The sequence below is a fragment of the Rhodnius prolixus genome, unplaced genomic scaffold (assembly GCF_049639745.1).
Source record: "Rhodnius prolixus isolate KJV_2025 unplaced genomic scaffold, Rpr scaffold_10, whole genome shotgun sequence".
Taxonomy (NCBI): domain Eukaryota; kingdom Metazoa; phylum Arthropoda; class Insecta; order Hemiptera; family Reduviidae; genus Rhodnius; species Rhodnius prolixus.
Window position 1 is genome coordinate 12,613,746 of NW_027411615.1, and position 13,578 is coordinate 12,627,323.

Sequence of the window (13,578 nt, forward strand, 5' to 3'; positions counted from 1 at the left end):
TGAAGGAGGAATTGCCCTACATTTTGAAGGAAATTTATCTTTTATAGAATAAAAGAAAAAAAAAATTATCAAAGTTGGGCGTTTTTCAACGTTACACTTTTTCGTGAAGTTTTTGATGATCAACCCTTATACAACTGTCCTACCTGACAGTTTTAATAATTAAAATACGATGTTCAGAGAAAATCAGATATTTTCGAGAAAAAAATCATGGAAAAGAGAATGATCCATTTGGGAAAGAATCATTTCTGGATATGAAATTTTCTTCAAACACGGAATTTAAGGAGCACAACTAATCATCCTTCACAATTAATATCTAAAAAGTACCTTACAATAAACAGATACGGTACTTTAGGGAAAATCCCTCAAATAAAAAAATATATTGAACAATGTAGTATTTTCGAATGAGAAATTATAACTGCAATTGTAATTGAAAAAGTAATAGAATGATCTACGAATATTTTCCTAGAAAATTTTGAACTGTTAAGGAAATGTAGTTTTAACTAATGCCGCTAGGTACCAGGTAAAGGCAGTTTTCAAATTTGGATGTCGTAAGGCCTGTTACAGGAGTTCACTAGTAAATTAAATACATTTTAATCTAAATATATTCCAAAGTACACACCCTAAGCAACGTAAAAAACTTTAATATTAAATACTAAAAACAATTAAAGCGGCTAAATATTACAATTATAACATTTATGAATAAGTAAACATCTAAAGATTTACAATAAGATTATGTATTGCTTTTATTTCGCTTATATTTCCAATAAAATGAAGTCCTTGTATCACCTAACTTCTTATTAAAACAACACAAATTAAAAGTTCAATAGAATATTTTTTAAGAAATGGAAAACTTCTTTTAGCAATTCATCACAGATTTTCCGTCTTACAAGTGCAGTCTACTAATTATGTAAAAAAGTACTGGGAAAAGTACCCATTACCACAATACACACATTTTAACTTTGGGGACTTCGCTTCTAACCGCGCACGCCTTATTTCATATTATTGTAATATGTAAACTGTAATACATGCAATAAACATGCAATACATGTAAACTGCCACATTTGAGTGTTTAGAGTTTATTTTATAAAATAATCATGAAAATAATGGAATAAAAAAGAATCAATGAGGCTTGCAGCTAGCGAATAAGTAACTACGCAAATTAAACTTGGTACCTTGTCGCTGCAGTAGGCGGCAACAAGCTCAAGTAAGTACCACATACACCACGTTAGTAGTACCCATGTAACCTTGTAATAGCATCAAGCCACCCCTACAGACAGTGGTGTGATAGTGAGCATTATCGCCCAAGGTGCACGCTACGTTTACATCAGAGTTTCGCCCTTGTCTTTTGTTTTCTCCTAGCGAGACATTGGCCACGCCAAGAAGGAGGAAGAAGAACTACCATAGGGAAAACATAAAACTCGTAAGTAAATTTAAGGTAATTTCCTGGAAGGGTCTGTAATTACGCACGCGCATTTCTGAACTCCTGCAGACACAACGCCCAGTCAAGAACCAGGCTAGTTTATCACCATCGCAGAGTGCAGGCGGTAACACACAGCATTAGTGTGTGACAGACATCACCAGCTGGCAGAGATGGGCCCTGTTTACAAAAATAATTAAATCCTCTGAATTAATCGTATTTTTAATCATATGAAAATTAATGAAACAACTAAAGTCAAACTAATTCTATCCAACTAAATAAATTATGACTAAATCTGATCATTTAATTGAACTTTTTCACTTTAATCTTAATCACATCATGGAATAAGTTTACAATAAACAATAGATTATTTCGAGAAGTGATTTGTTTTTAACTTTGTTTAAACACTTGCATTCATTACTATCGTTTTTTTCAAGCGACTTTATTTATTTGGGAGGGGTTAAATAAGGTTTTCTAAACTTCCATTATAGATATGTTAAATTTTTAGTACCTCTAAGTATTTAATTATTAAATTTCTAACCAAACTTCCAAGAAGAATGGAAGTCAATACACCGGAGGTGCAATTTTAAGGAAAGGCTTTTTTAAGTTTTCCGTAATTTACTATGAATTTGCCAAACGGATTCATTTGAAGCTGATCTAATGGCGTACTTAAGCTTAAAAGTTAGTTTGCCTTGTAATTTTGTAATAGGCAATTCCCCACAACGTTCCTGCTCGTATAATGCACATCTCAGCCCATAGAGAAGTTTTTTTTTTAAAGTTCACAAATATTATTTCTTGCATAGGTATTGTACAAATACATAGATTTAGCCTAAATTTTATAAATAAATTATTTTTTGAATAATGTGAGTGCAAAAACATGTATTAATTACTTCTTAATTAGTTGTTTTTGTTTAATCTGTTATAAATTAATTTTCTAATTAAATCATAACTGAGGTGTATTCTTTTTATAGCATTATTACTGTAATATAGAACAAATTTTGATTTGGAAATAACGAATTAGGGAGACTTACATTTTCTAAAATTATTAACTTCTTTGACGATTAAGGAAATTGAATAAAATGAATGAAAATTTTAGTGTCACATTTTTTTTCATTTTCTGTTTCAGAACTTAATGGCTGATAATCACTTCGAATGGTTAGATTATTTCATATTTGGCTTCCCGCTTTCATTATCTGCGGCCATTGGGTTTTATTTTGCATTTGTTGCTAAAAAGAAACAGAATACCCGCTTGGAATATTTATTGGGAAGCAAAACGATGGGAGTATTTCCAATTTCAATGTCTTTAATTGCAAGGTAAATGTATTCCATTGACTTTCTCAGTAACTTGCCAATAGTAAATATCTTACTTTATTAGTAGAGACTGCATAAGCAAAAATTAATATTAATAGGTTATTTTACAATTACAAATGCTCTGTTTAACACAACAATATTGAAAAAGCTATTAAGATAATGGTAATTAGCCAACTTAGTTTATATTTTTGTCATTTCGAGAAACAAAAACAGTTGAAATGAAATTTTGCAAATTAAGACTCATTAATATGATTATAATTGTAGAAAAACATTGCTGTAATTTTGCAATAATGTAGTGTAAATAATTTTATCGAAATATTCTAAATTGATTTGAAGTTAGCCTGCCTTTATTGAGATACATATAGATTTATCAAATTATTATGAAATGCTAGCTGTTTTCTCATATTCGGTTAAAATATTTTCTTATTTTTTCCCCCCTGATTTCTTATTTCAACTTAACCACAATGCAATGATCGTAGTCAAACCTATTTTAATCAAAGACCTTCTACACATAATTCTAAAATCATAATAAACTTATATTTAACAGCCTTTCATTTGTCTTTGTTTGTTTGCCTTTTTTTTTTTCTGTTTTATTCAACTCAAGCATACAACAAAAAATTATTAATTTGTTTAATAATAATACAATACTTTGTTTCAACTAACATAAAGAATACAAAATTCTGTTTGACACCCCTGGTCTAGAAGCTAGACTCTCTAGCCTCATAGTACTTAAAACCTTGAGGCATTCAAATCCAGATAAATCCACTTTACTATCTTGTATCGTTTTTCTTATAAATAAGAATGTTTATTATATTATTTAATCTAATAATAAGGTAAATATTGAAAGCTTCGTAACAGGTTCATTTTTGATTGATCTACCCTCCGAAATTTATGTTTATGGAACGCAGAATTGGGTTATAATAATATCGCAATATTTAGTATGCGCCACAATAGCTTATGTTTATTTGCCAGTATTTTATAAGCTACAAATAACAACATCATATGAGGTACCTTTATTATTTTTTGTCTTTTATTTAATAAGGGCTTTATTTACTCTGTTATTTATTTATATATTTTTGTTAGTATTTAAGGTTACGTTTTAATGAAAAAGTCCACATACTTGGTTCTGTACTATTCATCATGAAAATGGTACATAATCCACATATTATATATCCTATGATTGTATTATTTGTGATAGTAAAATATTGATACTTTCTTTAGTTACTTTACTTACCGATGGTAGTATACGTTCCAGTTCTCACATTTAGACAAGGTGTGAAAAAAAATGATCATGTATAGAATTTAGAAAAAATTACAGAACATTCTAACAAATTTTAATTTCTAGTTACTGGTATCAATTCAGACTTTCCTACAGCGATGGCATGTCTAATTTGTATCTTCTATACCACCGTGGTAAGAATTTCTTTCTTTTTTTAATGTATATTTATCTCTAGAATTATATTTAGAACAAATCCAGAGAACATCTACAGAATTAAGCTATAATAAAGGAATGTCTTGCGACTTTTTCTAAAAACTAATGTATTGATTTTTTTCAAACCTAATGACTCCTTTAAAAATATCTAAAAATCTATTCGTGGAATGTACGTCTAAGGTCCAATCAAGATAAATCTCTAGGTATTATTAGAGTAATAGAACAGACTTTCTGATTTGCGAAGCCTATGTGGTCCAGAATGCAAGAAGGTGTGCTAGATAATATTAGAGTGGGTCTCCCAGTAAACTAGAGATAGCCTTGATTTCATAAAACCCAAATGAATGATCTGTATGTTGTAGATCAGACGAACTATGCGAGAGTTGTGATATTTAATGTAAGTGTTTAGGTTCATAGGTAGAAACGATGAGAACCCTGAATAACGGTTTAAATTCTAGTTTAATAGCAGAGAATAAAGATGAAGAACATAATACAAAATCATTATTCAGGGTTTTATCGTGAAATATTGTGTGAACATCATATGGGCGGGTCTAGTGGTCAAGATCTTGGTTTCATAAGTGGGAGATCCCCAGTTCTAATCCTGCATATGACTACTTTTTAATTGTTAGAAAATATTGTTTATATTTAACCGCCCCCCGTCTACGACAACTAATTGCTAGTCCCCGCCTGAAAAAATAGGCGACTACTTTACTTGAGTGTACATCATGTTATAAAATTACTTTACTAATTACTTAATCGACAAAATATTTTCCCTTAACCTCTTATACTATACAAATGAAAAGGAAGTAATCAGCGCTAATGGGGGAAAAATTGCCGTCACACCAGGAGCCATGGCAACCAGCTTGCAATATGCTTTAGGTGTGCAGTCACTTTGAAGTGTGACAAGTTCCTACATACGTGCACTCTGAAGATCACTCTAACTTACTACAATGGTTGCGAAACTGTCAGGGGACTACGGGAAGGAATGTAGCGAAGATCTACGTTCTAAACTACAATTCTTTCAAGCCAACAGGTCACCATTCCGCACTAGGCGTGCATGGTTGAGTTTTGGTAACGCCTCGACTCCGTCACAATTTTTCCAATCTTCATCCTCTATACTAGAGGATCCACCATCACTTTTTTTAATGCATATTTTTATATTTTTTAAATGCATATTTGTGCTATCGTAAAGTAGATCAATTAATTAATTTTTACTCATGTCTTTGAAAAGTTTAGAATATTTCGTAAAATTTGAAGGTGACAATAAATTGCAGGGAGGATTAAAAGCTGTAGTATGGACGAACACAATACAGATGGGTGCAACGGTAACTGGAATTTTAGCTGTTCTTATTATTGGGATTAAAGAAGTCGGTATAAGCAACGTTATCAAAAGAAATAAAGATACGGATAGATTTGAGTTTATTAAGTAAGTTTGTTTTTTCATCTTGTTATTGAAGTTTTCCTGCCAGAAAATATTATCAAATGTAATTATATATTTCGGTATTTTCAGCTTGGATCCATCAAAAAGAGACACAGTTTGGTCAATAATAATTGGAAATTATTTTTACTTGCTAGCAAACTGTACAGTGAATCAATCTTTAGTACAGAGATATCTTGCGGTGCCAAATAGAAAGAAAGGCAATTTGTAAATATATCTCTTACACTCATTCACTTAAATATCCATTTGTTACCTAAAATAAGTAAGCAAGTTAGAGAATCTAAGCTAAGAGAATTTAAAATAATTAGATTTTACCTTCCTTTCGTTATTTAATACAAACATTTTTAATTGTTAGAAGAATGTCTGTCGATTATATTTATATTTATTTTAAATGTACTGCAGCAATAGCAGGGTTTTAAATTTTTCTTTCATAGTTCTTTGATTTTTACGGTGAATAAAACTTTCTATGCTTATAATTTAAATTTGTCCAATCATCTTGAGGAATCAATCAAGTAAACCACAGCTTTGATTGTAGATTTTGTACAAATGAATTACTCCTTGATTTGAGCTTCATGTAAGATCTCTGGCCTTTTATACTTTTTCTTATTAAAACTGTCCGGTAGGACAGTTGTATAAGGGTTGATAATCAAAAACTGCACGGAAAAGCGTAACGTTGAAAAACACCCAACTTTGACAATTTTTTTCTCTTTTTCTATAAAAGATAAAATTCCCAAATTTTCTTTAAAATATAGGGCAAATCCTCCTTTATAACTGTAATTTTTTTTGCAACAACCTAGATCTTATAGGTTTCGAGAAAAAAGTTGTTGAAAATGAGCAAAAACGGCATTTTCAAAAATTGTTGTTGTTCTTGTTGTTCTTCTTGTTGTTGTTACCTTTTTTGTAAACAACGTAGCGCCTAAACGCGCGATCCGATTTTTATGAATGAGGTATCATTCGATTCGGAATTTTATGTAGATGTGCCTTTTGGGGGTCTAGACGCTGTACATCGAATGGGAGAGGAGTTAGCCCCCTTTATGTAAGGCCCCCTTCAAAATTATTATTACTAATTACTCTGTAAATCTTGGCCCGATTTTGATAAAATTTGGTAGGATGATAGGGTTAGGGCTCCCCTACGTAACATTAAAGCGGCGATCAGCTCTTACACTTGTTAAGAGGAAGTATAACAATCGTTTCAAATTATCGACACGTGAACCGATTGTCATGAATGAAGTGTCATTAGAATCAAATTTTGTACAGATTTACACTTTAAAAGCCTCGACGCTGTGCCTCATAAGGAGGGGAGTTTGCCCCACCCAAGTAAGGCCCTTTCTAAAACTATTACTACCAATATTTCTGTAACGCTTAGTCCGATTTTGATAAAATTCAGCTCAAATAAGTGGTTAAAGCTCCTCTACGTGGCTGTGAAGTGCTATCATGCTCTTGCACCTACTAAGAGGAATTACTGCAATCGTTTAAATTATCAATGAGTGAACCGATTTAAATCAATGAATTGTAGTTCGATTAAAAAATCTTTGCCTCTTTGCTTTTTAGGGAGAAGTACTGCAATCATAGTTTATTTTTCTTTCTCCTCTTAATTAATAGGAAGTACTGAAATCGCAGTTTAATTTTGCTATTTACGTACAAATACCTTCCTATTTTATTCAAAATGTTTTCTCAAAAAAAATTTGTTATTGAGGATGGTTTGGGCACCGCAACTATAATCATTCTTTAAAAAAACCTCTCCAGTGGTAGTTACGGTTCCGACTTAACACCTTATCAGGTTATAATGATAGAATTGCTTATTCCAAATTTTAAAAAAATCTGTAAAGCAGATATGTAACTTTGCAAAATAGATTCTATAAATTGGTGATGGCTTTAGGCAACTAACTTCTGGATGGAAGAAAAGTATAAAAACAACTTCTTTAAGGTTGCTGATCCTCTTCTTAGCCCGAAAGGCCCCCTAAAATTGCATGGATAAGTGCTTAGCACTTGAAAAAATCGGCTTCATAATCTACATTCTCTTAGAAAATTACAATCACCACATTTCTGTTCATGGAAATTAAAAGCAAGCTTAATAATGAGTGCTATCCTAAATTTCTTGATATTTACTAAGATGTGAGATTGTTAAAATTAATTTTAATTGGTATTTAATAATAATAGGAAATAGTTTGTCTTATATCATAATTCAAGTTTTTTATTTTTATCACTTTCAGATCTGTATTAAATTTCGCTATTGGAACAACGTTCATAGTTTCAACGTGTTGCATTACTGGGCTTGTGATATTTGCATATTATTATGAGTGCGATCCATGGAATTTACAGGTAATGACGAATCAACGTTTTAAACATCTTAACGTGAAGGCCCAAACATTAATATGTTTTGTAAAATTTATTGAATTTAATTCGTTATTATACTAGGGAATAAATACAATTAATTCCGTCTCTTACAACATGATTGGTACCAGACTTTATTATCCAATGCTTATTCAGTTACATTTGAAATTTCTTTTTTACTAGTAGATTTTTTACAAACCTGAGCATGTGCCAATTAATATTGCTAAGGTATCCAAATTTCAGTTTTCTCCTTAATCCTGTGCTTCATCCTATACTTTTCTTTTGTCAATTATCCCTGGGGATCGCTTAAGTTGATTTTTTTGTGGAAACTTATAAAACAGAAAATCTTTGAGTTCCTTTTGAAGACAAATTTGAAAATTCTATAATTTTTTGATTTATGTTGTTCACTACACTTACTATTTTGTTTGTAAGAATCACTTATTCGAACAGTGTAGACCTCAAAAATTATATTTCTGGCAATTCAGAATCGAACAGCGACATTATCGTAATATATATTCAAAAATTTAGGAAATAGAAAAGTAAGGGAAAGTAATTAGGTTAATTATGAAAGATATTAAATTCAAATGATTTAAAATTGACATAATAGATTCAATCTAGTTAGGTACAAATATTTTTCTGGGAAACCTTTGTTACTATGACTTCATACAGAGTTTTCATGATAAAACGATTTCATTATATTAATGGAATAGAGCGTATGTGCGTGCATGAGAGATGAGCTATGGGGTTTGCTGAGCAACATCCATCTCCGCAGGTTTTAGGTGCATCGTGTGATTGAAGCTATAAATCAGTATGTGTTACTTGTTGATGGCTAGGATGGTTCCCGCTAGGGTAGGTAAGAAGATCGCTGAAGAAATGTTAGAGTACCAGGGTATTCATTATAATCAGTTACTTCTTCACAATAATTTATTTTAATGATAGCTCGTACTAGAAACTGAATGACCTTTTTCAAAACAATAATATATATTTTCTTTGAATGTTTAGTTATGGGGAAAATAAATTTCTAAATGTATGAAAATCTTTGTTCTATGTGGCCCAGGAAATAAGAAGGGTTGACGAAATCCTACCTTATTTCGTGCGGGAGGTTGGTTCAGTTGTTCCGGGTCTTCCAGTATTATTTGTCTCTGGACTCTTCAGCACTACTCTAAGGTTACATAAATTTGAAATAGCCTCTAATAAGTGGTTTTAATTTCAAAATAATGAATTCAATTATTTATTCATATTCACGTTATGAAATTAATGAAAAATATGTTTCTTACAGCGTTATGTCTAGTGCTCTGAACTCAGTGACAGGAGTCATTTTTGAGGACCTTGTGCGACCTTCTACAGATTCGTTTTCAGAAAAAAAAACCTGTATTCTCATGAAAATTATAGTGCTCATTGTTGGAATACTTTGTGTAGTAATGGCTTTTATAGTAGACAATTTAAATACTTTAATTCAGGTTGGAAATATTTAAATATCTAATCTCGACTTAATAGTCGAAGTTTTATCTAAGTGTTATGTATTCTAACCTTTGCTGGGCCTTTATCATATTATTTCTGGTTTATTAATTATCCCAAAGGTGCCTTTGATTCCAAATTCAATCGCGATTTTTATTTTTGAGAAATCATACACCAATTTCGCTGTAGATGTTAATAGGTATAAAGTACTTCAAACAAATTTGAACCAGTAATGAGGAACTTGATCCCTGTTCTTTCTATTGGTCATTAATGAGATTTGATTGTTTAAAAGAATTCTTCTCCAGACCGAGATTGCTAGTTTTATTTGCACCATTAGAGTGTTATTGTGGGACAAGGTGAAGAAGTTAATTAATAAGAAAATATCCTAAAGAGGAAAAAGATAATTGCTAATTTCTATTATAATTTTTTTAATTTTTTTTGCCAAGCTTTCGGTCTGTGGAGTAGGACATCTACAGGCTTATACTTATGAACAATTATAATTTGTTATACATATAGTAAACATTAGTGTGTCTTTTGTTAGGTACTTAAACAGGCAAGACAGAACACATATTAACCTTTATTGTTAACATTGTAAAACATATTATAATTGTTAATAAACATTACTCTGAAGGTGACCAAGTTCCTACATAGAAAGCTTAGCAAATTTTTATTTCTAAATTTGATTAATAATTTACAATCATTGTATAAATATATACAATAAGTAAATAAGAAAATAGTGCAGATTTGAAAATAGTGGTGAGAGAGCAGTTGGCAAATAAGTAAGTAAAAAATTTTGACTGATATTTGCAATAATCTTTCTTTTTTTTGGATTAATGAATTAGGCACCGAACAAAAGAGAGTACTCAACAAAGAGAGACATGGTAGTAGTTTCAAACAAATAATATGAAATTAAAAAACAATTTACAAAGTATTTAAGAGCTCGCTAGTTAATCACAAGATGCTTCAAGGAAATGAAAAAAAGTAGAAATTATTCTGCAATGAACCTTCAATTCTGTTGTAATACACGTTTTATTATTTACATTTATTTTGTCATTTCGTTCTTAGAAGTATTTGTTTTTATGCACATATTCAAAATTCATTATAAGTATCCCAATAAATCTTTCGATTTAATGTAGGCTGCAAGAATATCAGACATTACAACTGGTCCACTTTTGGGAATGTTCACACTAGGAATGTTCTTTCCATGGGCCAACGCTAAGGTGTGTATGTAAAACCATTGTGAAACACTTTGTCTTTCCTTTCCTCACTTTTTTATATTTTAAATTTCAGGGAGCATTTTTTGGAGGAATATCTGGTACTGCAGTATCATTATTGCTGTCCATTGTATCTCAAGCAGCCATTGCTCATGATCGCATTCAATATCCCCAAAAACCATTATCTATTTCAAGATGTCCACCTCCTACTTTAAGCGATTATGATTACTTTTTCTCTCCCAAAGAAGTTCCATACGATTTCAAGTAAGATTTTTATTTCAACATTTTTACTATTTAATGAATTCAAATTAATATTAGTAATTTTTTTTGTTCAGTTTCATGAAAGAGCCACACTGGATATTTGAAATTGCTAAGATTTCTTACTGGTGGCATACATTGATCGGAGCAGTGACAGTATTATTCTTTGGAATATCGGCAAGCTACCTTAGCGGCTTTACAGATCCCAAATTAGTAAATAAAGATCTCATTACACCAGTTCTACATAGATTTTTACCTGAGACTAAAGTAAGTAACATATTTTCATTGTTTTGAAAATAGTTTATTCAAATATTTTTATCGGGGGAATACCCTTTCACTGATTTCATAATCTGAAGAGGTCAGTGTTCTCTTTTTTAACAACTTATTTTTTTTTTTTTTTTTTTGGCGCATCAACAGCTGAGGTTATTAGCGCCCGGAGCTTTTTGCAGTACACTGCCAGCCTCCGGACAGTGTTCTCTCGTTACAGACAACACTGTCCATCACCGGACAGTGAGCTGTAAGAAGCTCCTAGGAAGAGAAAATCTAAGGGTCAGCTGCTGGATTCGAACCCGGGACCTCCGCGTGGGAGTCCAGTATGCTAACCTCATAGCTAATCCCTTCCCTCAACAACTTATTATATTAATTTTATTCTTTAACTCTTGGAGACGTCATAAGTTCATGAACTTCTCTCTTATTTATAGTTTTGAGATACAATTTATCAAATTGTTAAATGAAAGTTTCTTTATTAGTATTTTTTTTTATTATTATTATTTATTAATGTTTATTAACAGGAATATTTTTACATAAGTGTATATATACAATAATTTAACATTATTATTGCTTTGGATATTATCCGTCAGCAGAGTTGCAAATGCGAAGTTACATTTTAAGAATCAATATAAATATAATAATTAAAAATAATAATAAAAAGAAAAAAAAAAAAACAAGAAAAAACACTTATTAAAGAAAAAAAACTCTGTTTTTTTGATGAATATTAATTATAATTAAATTCTCTAACTAATAGAGATCTATAATATAATGCCTCTTTCAAAAATCCGACTAAGGCAGTCCAGTTTTGGCCGTTCAGAAGGTTTAGCAGCTCATTTTCTGATAAGGAATATTTATTAAAATATCTATATCTATATGGCTTCAATATGGGACAAATAGCGATCAAGTGCTTTACATTTTCTATTTCCCTGCAGTTATACTTTATTAGTATAACATCTCTAAACGCTCTAAAGTACAAAATTACTTTAGAATTATACACACAATTTATACGCAAAAATTATAATATTCGCAATTTCGCTTAATAACTTAATAACAATTTTTTAACACATTATAATTTTTTATTAATACACCTGTATATTAATCATTATTTTTTCATTATTTATTTTTAATCACTTAAGAAAGGGTCAGATTAAATTTATTCGGTTTTATTAAATAATTGTTGGAGTTGAATATTAATACTTGCGACACTTTTTAACATTTATTATTTCTTTGTAGGAAAATGACGAAATCCCGCAACAAGTGGAAGAAGAAATTTAAAGAATATCATAATTTTTATTTAAATAAAAAAATAATAAATTATTTCAGTGATTTTCTTTTTTCCATTAACTTTGTATTTTAATTTATAAGTTTATGTTTGTGGGTAATTAGTTATTTCAAATTTGCTAAATATAAAAACATAGCATGAAAAATTATACAGGGTGATCCATTTAACACGCACCAATCGGTAATAACTAGGGAACGGATTCGTATGTATTTACATATTTTTTTCTAGGCAATTTACAGACGTTTTTCAACTAGAAGTATTCATACTGACACTTTTTTAGCCGTTTGAGTCTACTTTTATTTCACATATTTTCACATATTTGGATGTTATCGCATATTTATACATATTTGATTAAAATAAATAAATATTTCTACATATTTAATCAAAATATGTACATATTTTTTCATATTTTTCATTTTGGGCATATTTTCATAATTGGGAGGTGGTTGACAGGAACTGTGAACCACAGACTGTAGGGCTGTGAATCACAGTGGGTACAATGGTTATTGTAATTTACACAGAAGGCTGCTAAACAGTGACGGGCACTTGTTAGTTCTTTGAAGTTGTCTATTCTTTCAGCTCGTTCGTTGAAGTGTCCAATTCATTTCGTTCGGTCACTTAGTGTATTCTTTTCTGACAATTGCGTATTTCTTGCACAAGCCATTACCCAACTTGAGTCCCAAAATGTTCGACTGACAGAAAACGTGTCTAACGTTAAAAAAGACATCGAAAAGGTGGAAGGAATACCTGGGAGTAAGGGAGATCTGATCAGATCAAAACTGTTAGAAGTACTGAGCAAGAACAAAGGGTGGGAGACCATCTGCCAGATTTCTGATATTATCAGTGGAACAGAAGTCACCTCAGAACATCGTGTACCCTTTACAACCAACGAGATAACTTCTTTCAGCAAGGCACCTATAACATCTGTAGATGTTGAACGATCTTTTAGTCGTTACAAGTCCATCTTACGCCCAGATCGTCGTCACTTTACGTTCCAACATTTGAAATTTCATGTGGTTGCAAACTATTTCGAAGAGTGAAGTTTTCAAAATTGAAAATGTAACACATCTTTTTATAAATAGTAAAAATGTTCTTTGTTGAATAAATCATCATAACTTGTAAAAACAAATTATTTTGTTCCTAATAAATTATTATAAATTGTAAAAA

The 13,578-nt window shown here is 30.8% G+C and overlaps 1 protein-coding gene across 5 annotated transcripts; it reads left to right on the top strand.

Moving 5' to 3' along the window:
* Positions 1 to 1,221: 1,221 nt before the first annotated feature.
* LOC141457260 (sodium-coupled monocarboxylate transporter 1-like) lies at positions 1,222 to 13,578 on the top strand. 5 transcript variants are annotated; one of them, XM_074133978.1, is made up of 15 exons: positions 1,222 to 1,420; positions 2,544 to 2,731; positions 3,576 to 3,735; positions 3,812 to 3,877; positions 3,950 to 4,001; positions 4,074 to 4,141; positions 5,432 to 5,583; positions 5,668 to 5,802; positions 7,809 to 7,917; positions 8,987 to 9,096; positions 9,209 to 9,389; positions 10,524 to 10,607; positions 10,678 to 10,865; positions 10,937 to 11,126; positions 12,363 to 13,578. In XM_074133978.1, exons 2-15 carry the CDS (start codon positions 2,550 to 2,552, stop codon positions 12,402 to 12,404), a joined length of 1,719 nt encoding a protein of 572 aa, XP_073990079.1. In that variant the 5' UTR covers positions 1,222 to 1,420; positions 2,544 to 2,549; the 3' UTR covers positions 12,405 to 13,578. The 5 variants fall into 5 exon arrangements, with proteins under 5 accessions (XP_073990079.1, XP_073990081.1, XP_073990080.1 ...); XM_074133980.1 differs by lacking the exon at positions 1,222 to 1,420 and adding an exon at positions 1,489 to 1,513; XM_074133979.1 differs by lacking the exon at positions 1,222 to 1,420 and adding an exon at positions 1,525 to 2,220.